The 18196-nt window shown below is 66.4% G+C and overlaps 4 protein-coding genes across 6 annotated transcripts; 2 read left to right on the top strand and 2 right to left on the bottom strand.

Moving 5' to 3' along the window:
- The first annotated feature begins 2591 nt into the window (after window positions 1-2591).
- LOC141965644 (uncharacterized) lies at window positions 2592-3849 on the top strand. Its single transcript, XM_074917493.1, has 2 exons — window positions 2592-3464; window positions 3787-3849. The coding sequence occupies exons 1-2, from the start codon at window positions 2592-2594 to the stop codon at window positions 3847-3849; spliced, it is 936 nt and encodes a 311-aa protein (XP_074773594.1).
- Window positions 3850-4967: 1118 nt separating this feature from the next.
- Window positions 4968-7526, top strand: LOC141965647 (gonadotropin-releasing hormone II receptor-like). The gene is made up of 4 exons (XM_074917498.1): window positions 4968-5132; window positions 5762-6361; window positions 6689-6893; window positions 7090-7526. Exons 1-4 carry the CDS (start codon window positions 4968-4970, stop codon window positions 7524-7526), a joined length of 1407 nt encoding a protein of 468 aa, XP_074773599.1.
- Window positions 7527-8537: 1011 nt separating this feature from the next.
- TMED3 (transmembrane p24 trafficking protein 3) lies at window positions 8538-10609 on the bottom strand. Its single transcript, XM_074917140.1, has 3 exons — window positions 10458-10609; window positions 9865-10113; window positions 8538-9368 (listed from the first exon to the last, which is right to left on the bottom strand). The coding sequence occupies exons 1-3, from the start codon at window positions 10605-10607 to the stop codon at window positions 9132-9134; spliced, it is 636 nt and encodes a 211-aa protein (XP_074773241.1). The 5' UTR covers window positions 10608-10609; the 3' UTR covers window positions 8538-9131.
- Window positions 10610-12804: 2195 nt separating this feature from the next.
- Window positions 12805-16252, bottom strand: ANKRD34C (ankyrin repeat domain 34C). 3 transcript variants are annotated; one of them, XM_074917137.1, is made up of 3 exons: window positions 16039-16252; window positions 15111-15365; window positions 12805-14456 (listed from the first exon to the last, which is right to left on the bottom strand). In XM_074917137.1, exon 3 carries the CDS (start codon window positions 14394-14396, stop codon window positions 12816-12818), a length of 1581 nt encoding a protein of 526 aa, XP_074773238.1. In that variant the 5' UTR covers window positions 14397-14456; window positions 15111-15365; window positions 16039-16252; the 3' UTR covers window positions 12805-12815. The 3 variants fall into 3 exon arrangements, with proteins under 3 accessions (XP_074773238.1, XP_074773240.1, XP_074773239.1); XM_074917139.1 differs by having other exon boundaries at window positions 15152-15365; XM_074917138.1 differs by having other exon boundaries at window positions 15111-15362.
- Window positions 16253-18196: the final 1944 nt, after the last annotated feature.

Below are 18196 nucleotides of genomic sequence, written 5' to 3'. Positions count from 1 at the left end.
CCCTCCGAGCTGTGCCCACCCTGCACAGAGCTGAGGCTCCCTGTGCTGCTTCTCCAGCTGGCGCAAACTCCAGATGGGGTTCGGGGTCCCCCAGGCAGGGGTGGGGTGCTCAGCTCTTCAGGATGCTCCAGAGCAGGGGACCCTCCCTGCGCACGTGGGCTGAGGGATGCAGCAGAAGCAGGGAGGCGGGGAGTGGCAGCACTCCCGGGGCAGAGGACTGTTTGCCAGGATGTTTTTGGGGTGCTTACCCCTGGGTTGGGCATAGCCCCAGCATCATCCCCGCCAGCTGTCCCCATCCTGATTGGAGGTATGAGGGTGCACAGCCAGGGCCAGGGGCCGTTCAGGTGTCTGACGCCCCCCCCCCACAGGAGGTGCTGGAGCAGGGACCAGGGGTTCAAGGCGGGCAGTGAGGTGTCCTGGGCAGGGCCTCCAGCAGTGCCCGGGGGGACCCCCTCAGCATGAGGGCCGGCTGCTTCTGGGGGCATGGCGCCAGGCACTGTCAGCATCCTGCGGCTCTGCAGCCAAGCTCCAGCCCGCGCCCTTGCCACAGCTGCCCCAAGGCCCTGTGCCCCCATGCCATCAATAGGAGCTGGAGGGATGTGGGGGGACACTGTCTCCCCCCGAGGGATGAAGTGGCTTTCCTTCGGGGGGGGCTCTGACCCCACAGCCAATGCTGTCACAGCCCAGCCGCGCTCCAGCACTTGTCTAAACACAGAGGGAGGTGGGAAGCAGCTGCCCAGCGGGGCTGCAGAGCTCATTATCTGGGAGCTCATCAGCTAATGAGACCCAGGAGGGGGCCTGGGAATGGGGGGGAGCGGGGCCAAGGCAGCACCGAGGGGCATGCAGGGAAGGGGCTGTGGCCCGGGTGCTGAGCACCCCGCTATGCTCCCGGGGCCACGTTGGTCCCCACTGTGGCCCCCAGCCCCAGTGACAGCTTTGGGGCACTGTCAGGTGCAGCACGGTCTCCAGCAAGGGGGCAGAGGGGATTAATAACAATTAATTGGTGGCTTTGTGGCATGTCTGCAGGGAGGTACCGGCCTGGCCACATGCCATTATCCTCATGGTGCCTGGACAGTGGCATGGGTGCTAGGGGGGCTCGCTGGGGTGCCAGGGTGACATCTTGGGGTCCATGTGGACCTGAGCAGCTCCAGGGCTGGGTGCCACGGGGAGTATGATGGCAGTGAGGGACCGCGGGAGGTCAGCGTCCTGTCAGTGCCAACCCGCCAGGGTTTTGGCACACCAGCTCCTGGGCTCTGGGGCTGCCACGAAGCTGGCGGCGAGCACAGCAAGGACGGCGGGAGGGCTGGGCCGGCGCTGGGTGATAAGCAGGATTTATCTCGTTGCCTCCGTGTCACCACACTGCCAAGGAAACGCAGAACGAGCTTCGTGTGGCCCCTGGGAAACACGAGCCTGGGAGCAACGCGGTGCTGGCTCACCCCGTGTCGCCAGCACTTTCCGGGTGGGGGGCCGGCCCTGCACCCCACTGCTGGGGCTGGGCCCCATAACCGCCTCCGTGGCTGGTACCTGATGTTGGGGGACCCCGAGCACACCCAGTATGGGGAGGTCCTGTGCCCATCATTGTACGCCTTGGCTGTGTACAGCCGGTATGGAGGGTCCCATGGCCGCCGCCATACACCCGGGGCTGTGCACACCCGGAACCCCCGGGCGGGGGATTCCCGTGCCCATTGCCGTGTGGGGGTCACGTATCACGTACCCCGAGGCCCGGCCCCACCGGGGGGGCCGCGCCGGTGCCGATACCGGTGTCGCGGCCCCCCACCCGCTCCCTGATGGTTTTTCCTTCCCGCGACGGAGCCGCGTTTCCCTGGAAACCTTCGCACCCGCCGGCACCGACACCTGCGTGGCCTGGGAACGCGGCGGGGGGGCCCCTCCCAGCCCCGCCTCCCCCTCCCCCGGGGGGGCGGGCACCGGCACCGGCGGCACCGGGCTCCGCGCCGGGCTCATTAGGGGCAGCGCGTGAAACCCCATTAGCGGGGGCAGCGGGGGACCTGCTGCGGGGGGGACGGGGACGACACGGGCCGTGCCCCCCTCCCCGGCACCGGGTGAGAGGGTCGGTGTCCACGGGATGCCCGGCTGGGGGGGATGTGGACACCCCGCAGTTGGAACTGCTGCAGTTCGCACCCCCCTGCGGCCCCCCAGCAGCCCTCATTAAAGCCCCCCCAGCAGCCCCATTGCAGCCCCCCAGAAGACCCCTGTAGCTTCCCAACAGCCCCATTGCAGCCTCCCAGAAGCCCCCCTGTAGCCCCCCCCGTAGCCTCCCAGCAACTCTATTGCAGCCCCCCCATAGCACCCCAGCAGTCCCATTGCAGCCCCCCAGCAGCCCCTTGTGGGGTGCAAGCCCCATCCTCAGGACAGCGTGGGGGGGGGTGCAGGCTGTGTGGGGGTAGGCAGCGCAGTGCAGCCTCACACTGCCGGGGTAAAATTCGTCACCCGCGTGTTCAAAGCCGCTTGCCCTCGCCCCCCCCCGGCCTTTGAAGTGCTGGGGACGCCTGGCCTGAAGGTGCCACTTCACACCTCTGGCCCTGCATAAAGCCGGGGTGGCTGCGGGGCTACCGGCACACGGCCCCTCTGCCATGGCTCACTCGGCAGCCCCCGGTCTCCCGCTCCCGGCCACGGCCCCCCCACAGCCCTGGGGCTGCTGCGGCCCCCCGGACCCCGAGGGCTACAGCAGCAGCTCACCCGCGGCCTCACCTGACTCCTGCGGCCTCTCGTCCCCTGCCACTGCCTGGGGATCCCGCCACGGCCCTGCCGCACCCCGCCTCCCTCAGGGAAGGAAAGGGGTCCGTGGCCTGGGTGCGGGGGGCCCGCGGCAAAGCGCCAGCGAGCGGGAGAAGCTGCGGATGCGGCGGCTGGCGCAGGCGCTGCTGCGCCTGCGGCACTACCTGCCCCCCGCGCTGGCACCTGCGGGGCAGAGCCTCACCAAGATCGAGACCCTGCGCCTCGCCATCCGCTACATCGGGCACCTCTCGGCCCTGCTGGGGCTCAGCGAGGAGGCGCTGGCCCGGCGGCGGGGGGCAACACCCCGCCACTGCCCCCTCTGCCCCCAGGGCCTGGGGTGCTGCCAGAGCCTGGAACCCCACCCGCACCCACCAGCCCCGCAGGAGGCTTTGCCCTCCGGCACTGGGGGCTGGGGTTCACCTGCTGTGGCACGGACCCCCCTGGAGCTGGGGGCCTGGAGGTCACCACCCTGTGGCCCTGCTGCAGGGCCCCCCCCAGAGGTGCTTGGGGTTCCCGACATGGGGATGGAGGCCTGGGGGTCACCCTCCTACATCCCTGCAACAGGGACCCCCCCGGAGCTGCACGGGGCTGTCGCCTCCAGCACATCCTCCTGGCTGTCCCCTCCTCACTATGCAGGGGCAGGGGCCCCCCTGGATCTCCCCGGCGACCCCCTCCTGGACACGGGGCTGATGCTGCCTGAGTTCGTGGATGCAGGGACGGTCACCCAGGTATGTGTGCTGGCGGGGTTGGGGTGAGCCCAGGCAGCACCCCACCATGGGGCTGGCTTCAACCCCCCCAAAGTGTGCTCAGGGCTCTCTTGGCTTGGAGCAGCATGGGGACTGGTTTTGGGGTACATTGTCTGCTGTTGGGAATGGGGAAGGGTCCCCCTCCTCCTGGCAGCGGGTGCGTGTGTCCTTCAACCTTCCCCGACCCTCCTTTGTGTGTTGGGGTCCCATCCGCTGCACTAGAACTCCTCCCCCTGCACCCCCGGGGACCCCTGTACCTCTACTCTGGCCATTCATTATCTCACCCCCCCTCTGCTCCCCCCAGGACCTCTCCACAGACCTGCTGTCTCTCTTGGAGGCTTTGCTCCCATCACAGACCCAGGACTGACCCGAAGCAGCCCCCACTCCCCGGTGCCAGACCCCCGGTGCCACGCAGCCCTGCGACGCATTGTCCGGATGCCTGGAACTTGGGGGATGCATGTGTCCCCCTCTTTGGACAGCTGGGAGAGGTGGCGGGGACAAGCTGCCTCTTGTGTGAGCCTGGAGCTGTGTAGGACATGCTGGGATGGCTGCGGCTGTACATAAATAAACCCCTGTGCCCCTCCATGTGTCACCACGTCGCCATTCCCGCCACAGGAGTCAGGCATGGGATGGGGCACAGTGTGCCCAGAACCCCATTTTGTCTCTGGGAGCGGGTTTGGTGCCGAGAGAGGGGGGCTGAGGTGGTGGTGGTGGGTGTCTGGCCAAGTGTGGGCAGGGGCACGGGCCCAGCACCGTCTTGCCAGACTGCACAGGCTGGGGACCCTGGCACGGGGCTGGGAAAGTGATTTTGGGGAGGTGTCGAGGGGGGAGACACCTCCTGCCCTGGGGCTGCCACTGAGGGGGGTCACCAGCACCTTCTGGATCTGGCCCTGGGGCTCAGTGCGAGCTGAGCATCACCTGCCCCCGGTGCTGGTGCCTGTGACACCTCCCCACTGCGTGGGGTTAAAATGGGCTGGCCCCATCAGGCTGGAGACCCTGCAGGCGGAGGGGAATGTGTGTGTGGGTGCAGATGGGGCCCCTCTGCCCCCCAGCCCCCTTGGCGGCTCCCTAGGGGGGTGGGGGGACCCGCGGGAGCCCATCACAGGGCCCGTGGTGGAGCCCGACAGCCGGGTGCTAATGCTGGGGGGGGGGGGGGGGGGGGGGCTTCTCCACCCACCCCGGGGGCTCTGGGGCAGGGGGTCTGCAGGGCTAATGAGCCCCACTTAGCTGTGAAATGACTTGCTAATAACGTTAATTCCCTCTGTTGGAGGAGGCGAAGACTTTGAGATGCAAAGCATCCTGCGTGCCCTCCCCCAGGCTGCAGTTCCGACCCCCCCCCGCAAAACACCTCCCAGCCAGGGCGCAAGGGCCATGGGGACACACGTTGGATTTGGAGAGACGCTCTGGCTCTGGGGACAGGCACTGTCGGCGGGAGCGGCTGGGCTGAGAGAAAGGACCTGTGGGACTCTGAGTTCCCCCCAAATGATGCACCCCAAAGCTGGGGATCGGGGTGTGCTCGCGCTGGGGAGGCCCCCCCCTTTGCCCAGCTCCTCGCCACGCCTCTTTGGGGGGCCCTGCCCGGGTGGGGGCTGCCCCGGGGGGTTCCTGCAGCAGGTGGGTGGCGTGGGGCGAAGGACCAAGCAGATCCAGGTGGGTCCTTGGCTACGTCAAGGAGCAACCGAGCTGCCAAGGGCACCCCCCCGGCTGCCTCCCCAGCGCAGCCCAGCAGCGGGCGCGGAGGCGGCTACGGGCTCTGGCGGTGCCTCCCCCCGCTCCCCCTCTTTACCTGTGGCCGCTGGGCACGGTGCGGATGCAGGAGCCCTCGGCACAGACACCCTGACATGGCCTGGCTGGGCAGTGCTGGGCAGGACACCCTGACTGGAGGTGAGGGGGGGTGGGAAATGGAGTGCCTGGTCCCCCGGGGGCTCTGGCATTGTGCTGGAGGGTGTCACTGTCCCCATGCGTGATCACGAGTTGTGCTGTGGGGTGGGGGATGGACGAGCAGAAGGAATGGGCTGGGGTTGAGGTCAGCTGAGCCTCTGTGCCCTGCTTGGTGCCAAGGACTCCTGTAGCTCTATGGGGTGTTGGGGGGGCTCTGGAGGCGCTGGAGGAGCCGTGGGGATGCTGAGAGCAGTCGAGGATGGGAAGGCAGCAGGCTGGGGTAGAAGCTGTGGCACAGGCACTGTGGCCCTGGGCAAGGAGCCGGGGCTCTTGGGGACGGCACCTCCTCCACTGAGCGCGACCTGTCACCCCCCCACCCCGGGGACCCCGCACCCCAGGGCCCCTCCAGGCAGGCTGCTGCTGCCCATCTGCCTGTTGTGGCAGGAAGGGGCCATGCGGACCCGAACCCCGCGGTGGGGAATGCCAGCGCGGAGCCCCTCAGCAGCCTGCCCTCCTCTGAGCGGGGCTGCGCCTGGGCCCCCCAGGCCGAGGGCAGTGAGGAGCCCCTGCGCCTGCCCACGTTCTCGCCTGCCGCCCAGGCCCGTGTGGCCGTCACCTTCGCCCTCTTCGTCCTCTCGGCTGGCTGCAACTTGGCTGTGCTGCGGGTAGCGGGGGGCCGGCGGGGCGGCCGGCGCTCCCACATCCGCCTGCTGCTGCGGCACCTGGCCGCCGCCGACCTGCTGGTGACGGTGGCGGTGATGCCGCTGGACGCCGTCTGGAACATCACGCTGCAGTGGCGGGCGGGCGACCTGGCCTGTCGCCTCCTCATGTACCTGCGGCTGCTGGCCATGTACGCCTCCGCCTTCATCACCGTCGTCATCAGCCTGGACCGGCAGGCCGCCATCCTGCACCCACTGGCTATCGCCCGCGCCCGGAGGAGGAATCGCATCATGCTCTACGTCGCCTGGCTCCTCAGTGCGGGGCTCTCGGTGCCGCAGGTACCCTGTCCCCCCGCGGCAGACACCCACCTGAACCCTGTGCTGGCTCCCGGGGAGCCCAACGGTGTCAGCTGGGGGTGCTCCCAGAGCCCTGTGGGATGGTGAGGGCTTGGGGGAGAGGGGGCCAAGCTGGGCAGCAAAGGAGGAGTCATGGCAATGTGCACCCTCACCCAGCTCTGCTCCCCGCCCTGCTGTGTGCCCCAGACCCGCGGGAGTTGGTTCAGGGGTGGCTCAGGACCCCGGCGCCCGGCTTTTGGGAGGTGCAGAGCCCCTGTTACCCCGCGGCCCCAGGGCAGGGGCCGTGTCCCACCTCCCCTCTGCCTCCAGCTCTTCCTCTTCCGCACGGTGACCCTCCGCTCCCCGCACAACTTCACCCAGTGCACGACACGGGGCAGCTTCCCCCGGCCCTGGCATGAGACCCTCTACAACATGCTGGGCTTTGTCTGCCTCTTCCTGCTGCCACTGCTGATTATGGTCTGCTGCTACGCCCGCATCCTCCTGAAGATCTCCCGGCGCATGGGCTCCAGCCTCTGTGAGTGCCTGGGCATGGGGCTGCCACGTCCCCACGCCCGGGGGGAGGGCTTTGCAGGGACCCTAGGATGGAGGGAGCTGGGGGGAGCCCTGCCCAGGGCTGTGTGGGGACTCCCTGGCCCTCCCTTGGGGTGGGGGGGGTCCCTGTACCACCCGGGCAGGTAAACATCCCCCACTGATGGGCTTTGCCCCCCCAGTCTCCTCCCGGGATGTGTCACTGCGGTGCTCCAGGAACAATATCCCGCGGGCACGGCTGCGCACACTGAAGATGAGCCTGGTCATCGTCTCCTCCTTCATCCTCTGCTGGACCCCCTACTACCTGCTGGGGCTGTGGTACTGGTTCTGCCCACAGGCCATGGAGAAGAGGGTCTCGCCGGCCCTCACCCATGTCCTCTTCATCTTTGGCCTCTTCAACGCGTGCCTGGACCCCATCACTTACGGGCTCTTCACCATCCCCCTGGGCAGGGGCTGGGGCTGCCCCTGTGGCCACGGCCTGGAGCCCCAGCCACCCTCCCCAGCCACCGGCTCCTTCCACTGCTCGGCATCCTCCCTGACGCCCAAGCGGGGGGTGCTGGGGCTGCGGGGGCAACGGGCACCTGAGGGGGCCAGCTCCTGCCAGAGCAGCTCCCTCTGAGCATGGGGCTGCAGGGACGCCCCGGGGTGCTCAGCAGGCACGGAGGCCATGAGCAGGAGCAGGACAGCGAGGGCGGGGTAGGGGGGTGGGCTGGTAGGGTCAGGGCTGCCGCCGCGCTTTTCCCACACCCCAAAGTGCCTCTGTGGGCCACGGGGCTGGCATGGGAGCCCCCTGCCTTCCAAGCCCAGCAACACTGCAATAAAGTGTCCTGTGGCCACTACCTGTGTCCCCAGCCATGAACAGGGCCAGGGTCCCCAGAGTGGGGACCCCCAACCTGCTGTCCATGGGGGTGTCTGGTTCCAGCTGCTCCTGTCCCCACCATGGGGTGCTGCCAGGGTCCCCAGGGAGGGACTGATCCAAGGGTGTCCCGTCCTGCTCATCGGTCCAGGGCTGGGTGCTGCCCTCTCTGCTGGGGCTGTTTGTCCTCTGTGGGGTGTGGGGCTGGTCCCTGCCTGTGGTGCCGAGCTGGCAACTGTCCCTGTCCCTGTCCCCGTGCTGCCCACAGCAGCCTCGCACCAGCCACTGGCTCCGCTCAGAACGGCAGCTCTCAGCTGCTGCCGAAGGTCATCGCGAGGCACAGGGGCCTGGCAACCGGCCCAAGGCCAGTGCTGCCGTGGGAGCTGGCGCTGCTGGCGAGGCCGCGGAGGCGGGGAGGGGGCTGCAGCCCCGGGCTTCGAGCAGGGGCTGTGGGTGCCCAGGCCCCTTGCTCCCACCCTGTGCCCCAGAGCAGCCGGTCTGAGCCCTCCCTGTGGCACCGGGAGCAATTCCGGGGGGCGAGGGATGGCTCATGGGAACTGCCTTGGCATTCCCCAGCTCTCCCAAAATGTTTCCTCTTGATGGGGGGAGACTGGCATCACCCCCAGCCCATCTCCAGAGTGCTGGTGGGGGACAAGCGCCCGACAAGGCAGGAACAGGCAGCACCTGTTGCAGGCAGGGCCAGGCAGCGCAGTGTGGCCGTGGCCGTCCCCGGCTGCCCACCCTGGGCACGGTGCCCAAAAACACAGCGTGAACCGCGGTCATGGGGGTTTATTACGAAGTGGCAAAATAAAATGCCAGCAGGGCTGCTCCGGAGGAGCTATCCCCTGCCCGCTCTTGGGGGGGGTCTCTGCTTTGTGGGACTCCAGGGAAAGGGGGTGCGGGGGGTCCTCACTGCTGCTGGTGGGGGGACAGCGCTTCCTTGGGATGGGTGGGAAGAGCTGTGCCTGCTCTCATGGTCTGTGGGGCAGGAGGGGAGGTGCAGGGGGCCAACCTCCGGGCGTGGACTCATGTAAATAGGAAAATCCCATCCTGTACTGGGCATGGCGCTTGCTCCTGCGATGTGGGAAATGATTCACTGGGAGGCCGGGAGTGTGTCCCCTCCAAACCCGGGGATGGGGCCGCAGGGCAGGTGAAGGCAAAGCATGAAGTGATGCTGGGCGGATCGGCTGGGGGATGACGGTGCTGGGTGGTCCACTCCCCACCTGGCTCAGCAGCGTCATGCCATCCTCTGCTCCCCCCAGCCCCCTTCCCATGGCAGCACCTTGCAGAAACCCGAGGCGAAGTGCGACCCAGGAGAATGCTGCCTGCACGCCCCCGCCGCAGTCCGGGCACGGAGCAGCTGTGGCTCTAGGTGCTGGCCCCGCCGCTGCCGGGTCTCTTCTCGGTGAAGAAGCTTTTCAGCAGCATCACTTGCCCAATGCTGACCACAAAGAGGATGAGGGTTTCCCCAACCGACCAGTACGAGACCCGGCCGTTGAGATCTTCAGCTCTGCTCCGGTCCTGTGCTTCCCGCAGGCGGTAGTGAGTCTGGGAGTCGATCACCGTGTTCAGAGCCTCATGGATGGTGACGCAGGCTGACTCCATCTAGGGAGACAAACACGCTTTGTTGCTCCCAGCACTGCTCAGGCCCCGCGCCCACAGATGGGGGAGCTGAGGACAGTGCTGGGGCACCCATGAGTGGGACAGCAGCGCCCTGAGCCACTGGGTCTCTGCCAGCCCTGTCTGGAGAAAAGTTCTGCTCCAAGGGGCAATGATGGAGACCGGGGCATTACCGGGAGCCCTGCCAAGGTGCCAGGGGGTTTCCAGCCACCCCTGTGGGAACACACCGAGAGATGGGAAAGCCTGGATGTGCTTCCCTTGTGCCAGAGGGACACCAGGCGCTTAGTTTCCCACCCAGAGTGGTCCCCCCCATCCCCCTCTGCCTGCACTGCCAGAAGTAGGATGTGGCCTGAACGCAGCGGGGCGGTTGGCTGGCAGTTGACACTTCTGTATTCAGCAGAGGAAAAGGGGAACGAGCCCCCAGTTGCCACCCGCAGAGCCGTTTGGGACCCTCCTCCTGCGGCAGCGCATGGGAACCCACCTGTGTCAGGGCCGTGACGCGGTTGCTCATGTCGGGCAGGATGGGCGGCTCGTCGCCCACCTGGAAGTCGAAGTAGATGGTTTTGTGGGAGAAGGTGGAGAACTCATTGCTGAAGCAGAAGGTGTAGACGCCCTCGACTTCGGCACGGTGCGGGAAGCTGTCGTACTGCTTCTTGGTCTCCTTGTAGATCGTCCTGCCGTTGGGGTCCTCCACGTAGCAGTCCACGTCGTAGTGTCCCCCGGTGATCACCTGGGCGCGGTTACGCAGGTGGCATTGGCCATACAACGTGGCAGGAGCCATGGAGGGAGTGGCTCTGCTCAGCCAGCCGGCACCGTGCCCGTCCCCGGGCTGGGGAAAGCCGAGCCCCGGGGTGCCCCAAGCTCTGGGGCACACCGGGGGGGACAGCCCCGATGGCCGGGCCAGGGGCTCCCGTGGCCATGGCCGGCACATCCTGGTGCCCGCTCCAAGGCGGGCACAGGTTCAGGGTTGGGAACGGTGGCCGGTGCGGCGTGGGGGGTGCCGGGGGTGCAGCCGCAGCCCTGCCTGTGGCTTGGCGGGGCACGGCGGGGGCCGGGGCGCGGGCAGGGCAGTACCTGGTAGTCCAGCGTGAACTTGAGGCCTCGGCCCAGCTCCTGGTGGAAGCACTGCCTGTGGCTGTCGGGCAGCTCGAAGGTCAGCTCGGTGCCGCCGGCCGGGCCGACCCGCAGCGCGCACAGCACCAGCACCAGCACCAGCCCCGGCATCCCGCCCCGCAGCCCGCCCCGCAGCCCCCGGCCCCGCCCCGGCCCCGCCCCCCCTGACGTGGCGCCCGGTACCGGCAGCGCTTCCGCTGGGGGCGGCCCCGGGGCTCGGCTCCCCCTCCTCGGGGCTCGGTCACTCCCCTCGGAGCTCGGCATCGCCCCACTTTGGGGGTCGGCACTCTCTCCTGGGCTACGGCCCCGGGCTCGGCACCCCCGCAACGGGGCTCGGCTCCCCCCCCGGGGTTGACCTCCCTCCCCCGGGCTCGGCCCCCCCCCGCTCACCAGGGCTCGACACCCCTCCCCAGGGCTTGGCCCCCCATCTTGGGGCTCGCCCCCCACCCCGGATCTCGGCTCCCCTCCCTCGGGGGTGGACACCCCTACCCGGGATTCACTCCCCTCCCCCGGCCTCGGCCTCCCCACCCCCCGGGGCTCAGCACTCACCCCCGGGGCTTGGCCCCCCACTCGGGGCTCACCCCCGCCCCAGTCCCGGTCCCCCCCCGCCCCGAGCAGGGCCGCAGGCAGCAGCTCCCCGGCCATCGCCGAGCTCTTTATTAACGCAGTGATAATACCGAACCTCCGCACTGTGGTGTGACATCACCCCCCCCCCGCCCCCCACTCACACTGCCACCGCGCACACGCTCCCATTAATGTGGTAAAATATTCCCCCCCACACCCCGAGAAGCGCGGCTCATCCCACACGAAGGCGGGAACGGTCCAAGGGAATGGGTGACAATCGCTGGCGCAAGGCGTCAAATGTGGCTTAAAAAAAAAAAAAGACAAACGCAAAAGGTTGCAATATTTAGAAATGAACGGAAAAGGTGAGCTGCGGGATTTAGAATTCCACACTCTAAAACAGAAGACAAACGTCATTATTATAGGGAAAATATGCCTGAAATTCCACCTATAAGACATTTGACCTACAGAAAATATAAACTTTAAGGCTGTAAAAATATAAGCCCACCTTTGCTCTCCATGGCACATTTAAACCTCAAATGCACTTTCAGAGAACGTTCCAGCGCAGATGAACCCAAAAAGCGGCGCTGCTTTGTGCCCAGTGCTTCGTGCCAAGTTTTGTGGCAGCCCGGAGCAGGATGGCCGATGCCCTGGGCGAGGAACCGCCTCGACGCCGGCCGTTTTGGACAGACGGATGGATGGACAGACAGCAGCATGGGCCAAGGTGCGCTCCCCACCGCTGCTGGGGCCTATCTGGGGCTGGGGAGCTGTGGGTGGGGGTGGGAGGGGGCCAGCGCTGTGTGGGCTCAGAGCTCGGATGCTGCGGAGCCGCCACGTGCTGTGGGTGCTGCATGGGCCTGTTGTTGCAGGGGGGTCAGGAGCAGAGGGGGTCCTGGCTGCCGTGCTGTGCTTGCAGCTTTCCCAAGCTGGGACCAAGCCCCGACGCTCACCACTTGCCATCCTTGGCAACTTGGCATCCTTGCTCCCCTGCTGTTGGCAGAAGTTTCCCGTGCAGACAAGCCCGGGAGTGCTCCCCACCCAGGAACTCGGTGCTTGGAGCTGCTCAGTGCAGTGGGAAATGCCCCTGATCTTCGGTGGCTTCAGAGACAGAGACAAGCCCGTTCCCAGTCCGGGCCCGCCGAAGTGCCGGGCTCCAGTGGTGACGGGGTTTAGCCCAGCCTCTGGAGTTCCACAGCGCTCGGAAATCTCTGCAGTGGAGAACTGTCTCCCTCTCCCGCACAGGGAGGGTAGCAGGACGTTTGGCGGCTGGGAGCGTGTGTTTCGGCTCTTCCAGCCTCACGCCAGCCTTCAGCTCCTTTCCTTCCTGCAGGCACTTCACAAACACACCAGCCCCACGGCTCACGGGCGTGGGGCTCCGGGCAGGTTTCTGTGTCAGAATGAGCGGATGGAAGAAAAGCGGGTGGTAAATAAGGAGGAAGAAGGGAACTGCAGGCAGGAGCCTTTGTGTGAAGCCTTACGGTCTCGGATGGTCTTGGATCGATTGCTCCTGGGGAAAGGTCAAGAAGCAGGTGAAGAGCACAAGAGACTTCAGCGGTTTGGGCTGGATGTCCGGGCTCTCCATACGGCTCTGACAAATGGGAGCAGGGACCTCCCGGTCCAGCCCCTGGTCCCAGGTCTGACCCCTGTGGCCACCAGCGCTTCCCTGGAGCCGGGCGACCGCTCTGCATGGGAACCGTCATGTTTCTGCAGGGCCAGTGCTGGTTTGGTAACCTCCCTGGGAAGCAAACGGTGACAAAGCTACTGGGCCACTATTTCCTCAAAATCGGAAAGCTGACGCATCTGTTCCGCCTGCATGGAGTGTCTCCGGAGAAGCTTCCTCTTGGCTCTCAAGTCGCCCCGTCGGGGCGAGCTGGGAGCGATGGGTACCCAGGACTTCAAGCCAGCAGCAAGTGGAGAGGAAGCTTTGCTGTTGGAGGCGATGTCAGGGATGGGGGGGTTGGGGTTCACGTTTAGTGGGGGCAGATATCCCGGCCTCGTGTGGGAGATGTGGTCCAGCAGCAGCGTCCCAGAGCCTCGCCTCTCCAGCAAGCCAGGCACTCGGCGCTGCGTGGTCCCGGATGATGCGCCAGCGATGCTGTCCAGGGACTCCCGTGAGCTGCCCAGCAAGGCCAGGTGGGACCCGCTGAGCTTCTTCCTCTCCGACGGCACCTTCCCCACCTCAGCCAGGCCGGGGACCCCGGGGAGCTGGGGGTCACAGTCGTAGTGCTCGGCGCCTGGCCTCCGCCGGTGCAGCGCATCCACCGCAACGGCCAAGTCGGTGCCAACGCTCTCCGGCTCTTCGGGGACCGTGCTCTGCCTCGGCAGGCGCGGGTGGACAGCCTGGCTCTTTTCATAGGCTGCTTTCCTCGCCAGCGGCGCCGGGGCTGGTGGCGTTCGCAGCGCCTGCTCGTCTACGGGGGGGAAGAGCGAAGGGTCCTTGCTCCGGCCGCTGCCACTGCGGTCCAGGGGGGCTGTTTTGGAGAGTGAGAGGTCGCTGATGCCGGTGATCAGCTCGTTGCTCGTGCAGAGCCACGTATCATCGTGGTGTGCAGCGGCCGCCAGCACCGAGGGTGCGACCAGACCCCACGGCTCCGAGCGCAGGCGCTTCAGCTGGGGCAGGCGAGCTCTCCTGGCTGCACTGGCCCTGTGGCCCGGGGAGGGCGGCTCGTTGGCCGAGGGGCTGTCCCCGGGGTGTGACGGGTGTGGGCAGAAGCCGCCGCCGCTCTCCTTCTCGGCAGGGGAATGTGCTGAGACAGGAGCTTTCAGATGGATGCTGGAGGGTGCTGTGCCTGCCTCGGGGGGGGCCCTCTCCTTGAACTCCAGCGAGGGGGGAACGTTCAGGTACTGCTTGGCCGTCTTGGTGCCAGAGGCCGATTTGTCCATGGTGATAATGATCACCTCCTTCCCCTTGGCTTTGCAGGCATTCAGGAGGTGCTGCAGCACGTCCTTGTCATCAGCGTTGATGGCATGAACCAGAGCAGAGGCTCCTGAGTGGTCCTCCAGGCTGGGGTCTGCCCCGTTGTCCAGCAGCAGGGACACCACATCCCCCCCTGCGCCGCGGATGCAGGCGTGCATGAGGGCTGTTTTCCCGGATTTGTCCTGGATGTTGGGGTCAGCTCTGTTGTCCAGCAGGTACTTCACCATCTTGGCCTTGTTAATGCTCTGCTGGTCAACGTGCTTGGTGATGCAGGCCACCATCAGCGCAGTCTCCCCTTTCTCGTTGCTCTCGTTGATGTAAGCCCCCCCTTCCAGCAGCAGCCGGGTCAGCCGGAGCCGGCCCAGCCACACTGCCTTCAGGAGGGAGTTTCCCCCCAGCTCCAGCTCTGTTGCCTCATCCATGGTGCCGGCCACTGCTTACTGGTGGGCAAAGACGGCACCAGCCGGCAGCTGTGGGAGGAACTGGGAAGAAGTGAGGTTTGCTCCTCGGCCCAGCTCTCGCCTCTGCCCTGCCTTCCCAGGGCTGCCACACTCTTGGCCCTGCTCTGCATCCCACCACCTCTCTCTGGCCATGTCCACTCCACCCCCGGGCCCCCAAAATCACCCCCCTGCCCACGTGCAGCACAGAGGGGTACCCAGGGTGCAAGGAGGGGGATTGGCTCTCCTCGGGGATCTCCCTGGAAGAAAAATCTGATCTTTGCCAGAAGGAGATGCCTCAGCCCCTCTCGCAGCCATCACGTGCATTGACTTCCTGGCATCGAGTCCCCCTCAATAATCTCATCTCTGGGGGGCACCCTATTCTCCTCCATCGGCCACGGAGCCCCTGGCCTTCCTCTGTTCTAGACATGCCGGAGGACTTGGCTGCCAGGGCCCTGAGTGCCTCATCTGGGACCCCCACCCCACCTTCCTCCCTCCGCCCCTGGGCTGGGGGCTCCATTTAAGTGCCGGCCCAGCCCCCACAGTCCTTCTTTAAGCCGTGATGGTGCCTGAGGCTCCATCCACCCAGTCAGACCAGACCAGGGGCTTCCCTCTCTGACCCAGGACCAGACTTCTGCCACCTTGCCTCGGCCCGACGGTCTCTGTTGATGGGCCTGTGTGGGGCCACCCTCAACTTACGGCTCATCTGCTCCCCGGCAGCGCGTCGCGGTTCATCCTACCCTGCTCTCCTCCAGCTCTGCTCCCCCTGTAGCCACGCTGACGTTCTCCGGGACTCAGCCGATTCCCCCAGGTGCCGCAGAAACCGGCATGGCCCCGGTGCTGAGATGGTTTCCACCGCCTCTTCTCGGGAGGTAATGCGGAGCCCACTGGGGACAGCGTGAGCATCTTCCGCGGCTCCTCGGGCTGGAGCCACGATCTTTTGCTTCCTCGCTGCTGAAAAAACGCGGAGCAGCCGCGGTCACGCCGTCTGCAGCCCCGTGCAGCTCAACCGTGGGGTGAGAGCGGCCTCTGCCAGCGCCGGAGGAGCAACAGGCATCGCCCGCTGGCTACGGCCAGGTAGGGCTCCCGTGCGTCGCTCCGCAGCGGGCCCGGCTGCCCCTGCCCCCGGGGAACAGCCCCGCGGAGACCCGCCGGGCTCGGGTGGCCGCTCGGGGCTGCGCTGGAGGGACCGGCACCTGCCCGGCACCACGGGAACAGCCCGGAGGTGCTGGAACAGACCTTCCGCCAGCGCGGGGGGCCCCTACCACCCGCTTCCCCCTGCTCTCGTTGCCCTTTGCCTGCCCAGCCGCGGTTTCCCCTCCCTGGAGCACCCCCACCCGCTTCGCAGCGGAGCCCTTGGTAGCTGCGCTCACCGGGTCTCCCCAAAACCCCCCCCGTGGTGCAGACGGGCTGCCCTGCCCTTCCCCACCGGCCACGGCCACGGGGCTCCCGCAGCTCCGGGACCTGCTCTCAGTGCTCGCACCAGGGGCATCGCCCCCCACCCCCAGCCCCCCTCTAAGGCACAAGCGGTGTCGCCCCCCCCCCCTCCCCAGAGCCGTATCCCACAGCCTTTGCCCCCCGGGACCCCTCCAGGCTGCTTTCCCGGTGCTCCCCGACAGCTCCTCACCTCCACCTCGGCGGGTCCCAGCCCGGCGGCAGCCTCGTCCCTTCCCGCTGCCCGCCGGGGGCACTGGGGGGAGAGCGGGGGCACCGGGGACACCCGGGCAGGTGCTCCCCGTCCTCCGCCCCTCGCCCCCCCCGCCGGGTGCTGTCGCGGTGCTGCCCGGCGCCGGTACCGGGCTACACCGGTACCGCCGCCCGCATCGTCCCTTCTGTGCGCTCCGGGCGGCTGCGTCACCCGCCGCTCCCGCCTGGCCCGCGCCGGGGCTGCGCGGGGAGGAGGGCACGGAGGGGGGGGAAAGGGGGGGGCGGCGCGTCCGCCCCCGAGTGGGTGCAGGGAGCGGCGAGGGGGGTGTCCGTGTGCGGGGGGTGGGGGTCTGAGTCCCTGCCTGCATGGGGGGGCGTGTCCGTGAGCGTGGGGTGTGTGCATGTGTCCGCGGGCGGGAGTGGGGGGGTGCGAGTGTCTGTGCCCACCCGTGCGTGGGTGTCTGTGCGGGGGGTGTGTGTGAGAGGTCTCTGTGTCCATGCGGGAGTGCGGGGGGCACGGGGGGGTCCTCCTGCATGTGCAAGGTGTGTCCCTGTGCATGTGGCTCTGTGGGTGTGTGTGTCCCTTTGTGGGGTGGCATGTCCTTGCACACGTGTGTTTACATGCGTGTCCATGTGCAAGGGAGCGTCTGCCCAGGGTGTGTGGGGGGGGGCTGTGTCCAGATGGGTCTGCGTGCCCACGGGTATGTGTGTGTGTGGGGAGCCGTGCCATGCGTGTTCCTGCATGTGCCCAGGTGCCAGGGGTGGGCGTGTGCTCCTACACGTGTGCTGCTGGTGCCCGTGTGCCCCCCCCCCCCTCCCCGGGGGGTGTTATAGTGCCTGGGGGTCCCTGCTCCATTGCCTCTGTCTGGGGGTGTTCCCAAGCCCAGTGGGCCCCAGCTGTGAGCAAACTGGTCTGAGCCCACAGCTGACCTGGCCTGGAGCCAGGGGTCGGACTAGAGACCCCCTCCGGTGTCAGTGACCCTGTGGTGTGAGCACAGGTCTGGGGTCCCCGTGTGCTCTGTGCTGTGTGGGGGGACCCTGGGGTCCACACAGCTCCCCGCCGTGTCGCAGAGCTCTGCTCCCCGGGAGGGAGGAACCTGCCTTCCGGGGGACTCCAGCCCCTTCCACTGCTTGTCTGCTGAGGTCGGCTCTGGGCACAGCCCCAGCAGAAACCAGTAACGGGTTGGAAGGTGGGGAAATGTTCAGAAACACATGTTAAACACACTTAGACGTGGCTCTGTAATTTAGCAGACTACTGCTGCCTGCAACGGTATTTATCACGGTACTCTCTCAGATCAGATTAACATTAGGGGAAATTTATCTTGTGATTACTAAAATATAATCTAAAATTGCAACCTTCTTTGGTAAAAGATGATGATAATAATAATAATCAGAGCTAGCAGAGAAAGGAAGGTCTTATTACATTAGCAAGCATTTAGGAAAATCTTATGGCAGCTTCTTTGCTAACTCCAGTAACGCAGAGACTTCTCGGCAGCTTGCTAAATTGGCCATATAAGCCCTGAAAATATGTGGTTGTCCATTCATTTTCAGATGCACGTTCGCACACCAGGTTATTTGTAGAAAAGCTCTGCTTAAAAAAACCCCCAAGTTTAGAAGCAGACAAGTTGCCTTGGCAGGCTGAGCACCGGCTGCCCGGGCGTGGGGGTTTGTTCTCCAGCAAAAGCTGCTGCAGATGCCAGCGTGGAAGGGCTGCACCTGTGCCTGGTTGAAAAGGGCTCCCCTGGCTCCCCCCAGTCCCCAGTAAGGGACAGTCACACTGGAGAGGGAGCTGTGGGGGAAGAAGGAAGGTCCTGGGGCACTGGGGGTGTCAGGGGTGGGTGCCTGGACCGGAGAGTTTGGGGTGTGGGGCCACTCATACCCACCCCGAGGTGGTTCTGGGGTGCAGCAGGTGCTCCGGCCTCATGGCACAGCTCGTGGCTTCTCACCAAACTTTTGTAATGTGGGGTTACATCAGTGTTTGGCAATTTATAACTGATTTATGAAATACCGAAAAGCAGCCCGTCTGCTCTGCCCTGCACCTGCTTCAGCCTCTGTAAGGGCGGAGGTGACAAATGACACCAAGCAGGTGGAAACACGGCCCTGGGTGGGGTGGCCATGCTCTGGGGCCCATCTCCCAC

The sequence above is a fragment of the Athene noctua genome, chromosome 13 (assembly GCF_965140245.1).
Source record: "Athene noctua chromosome 13, bAthNoc1.hap1.1, whole genome shotgun sequence".
Lineage (NCBI taxonomy): Eukaryota > Metazoa > Chordata > Aves > Strigiformes > Strigidae > Athene > Athene noctua.
The sequence above is the reverse complement of the archived record's forward strand: the minus strand, read 5'-3'. Positions and strand labels throughout refer to the sequence as shown.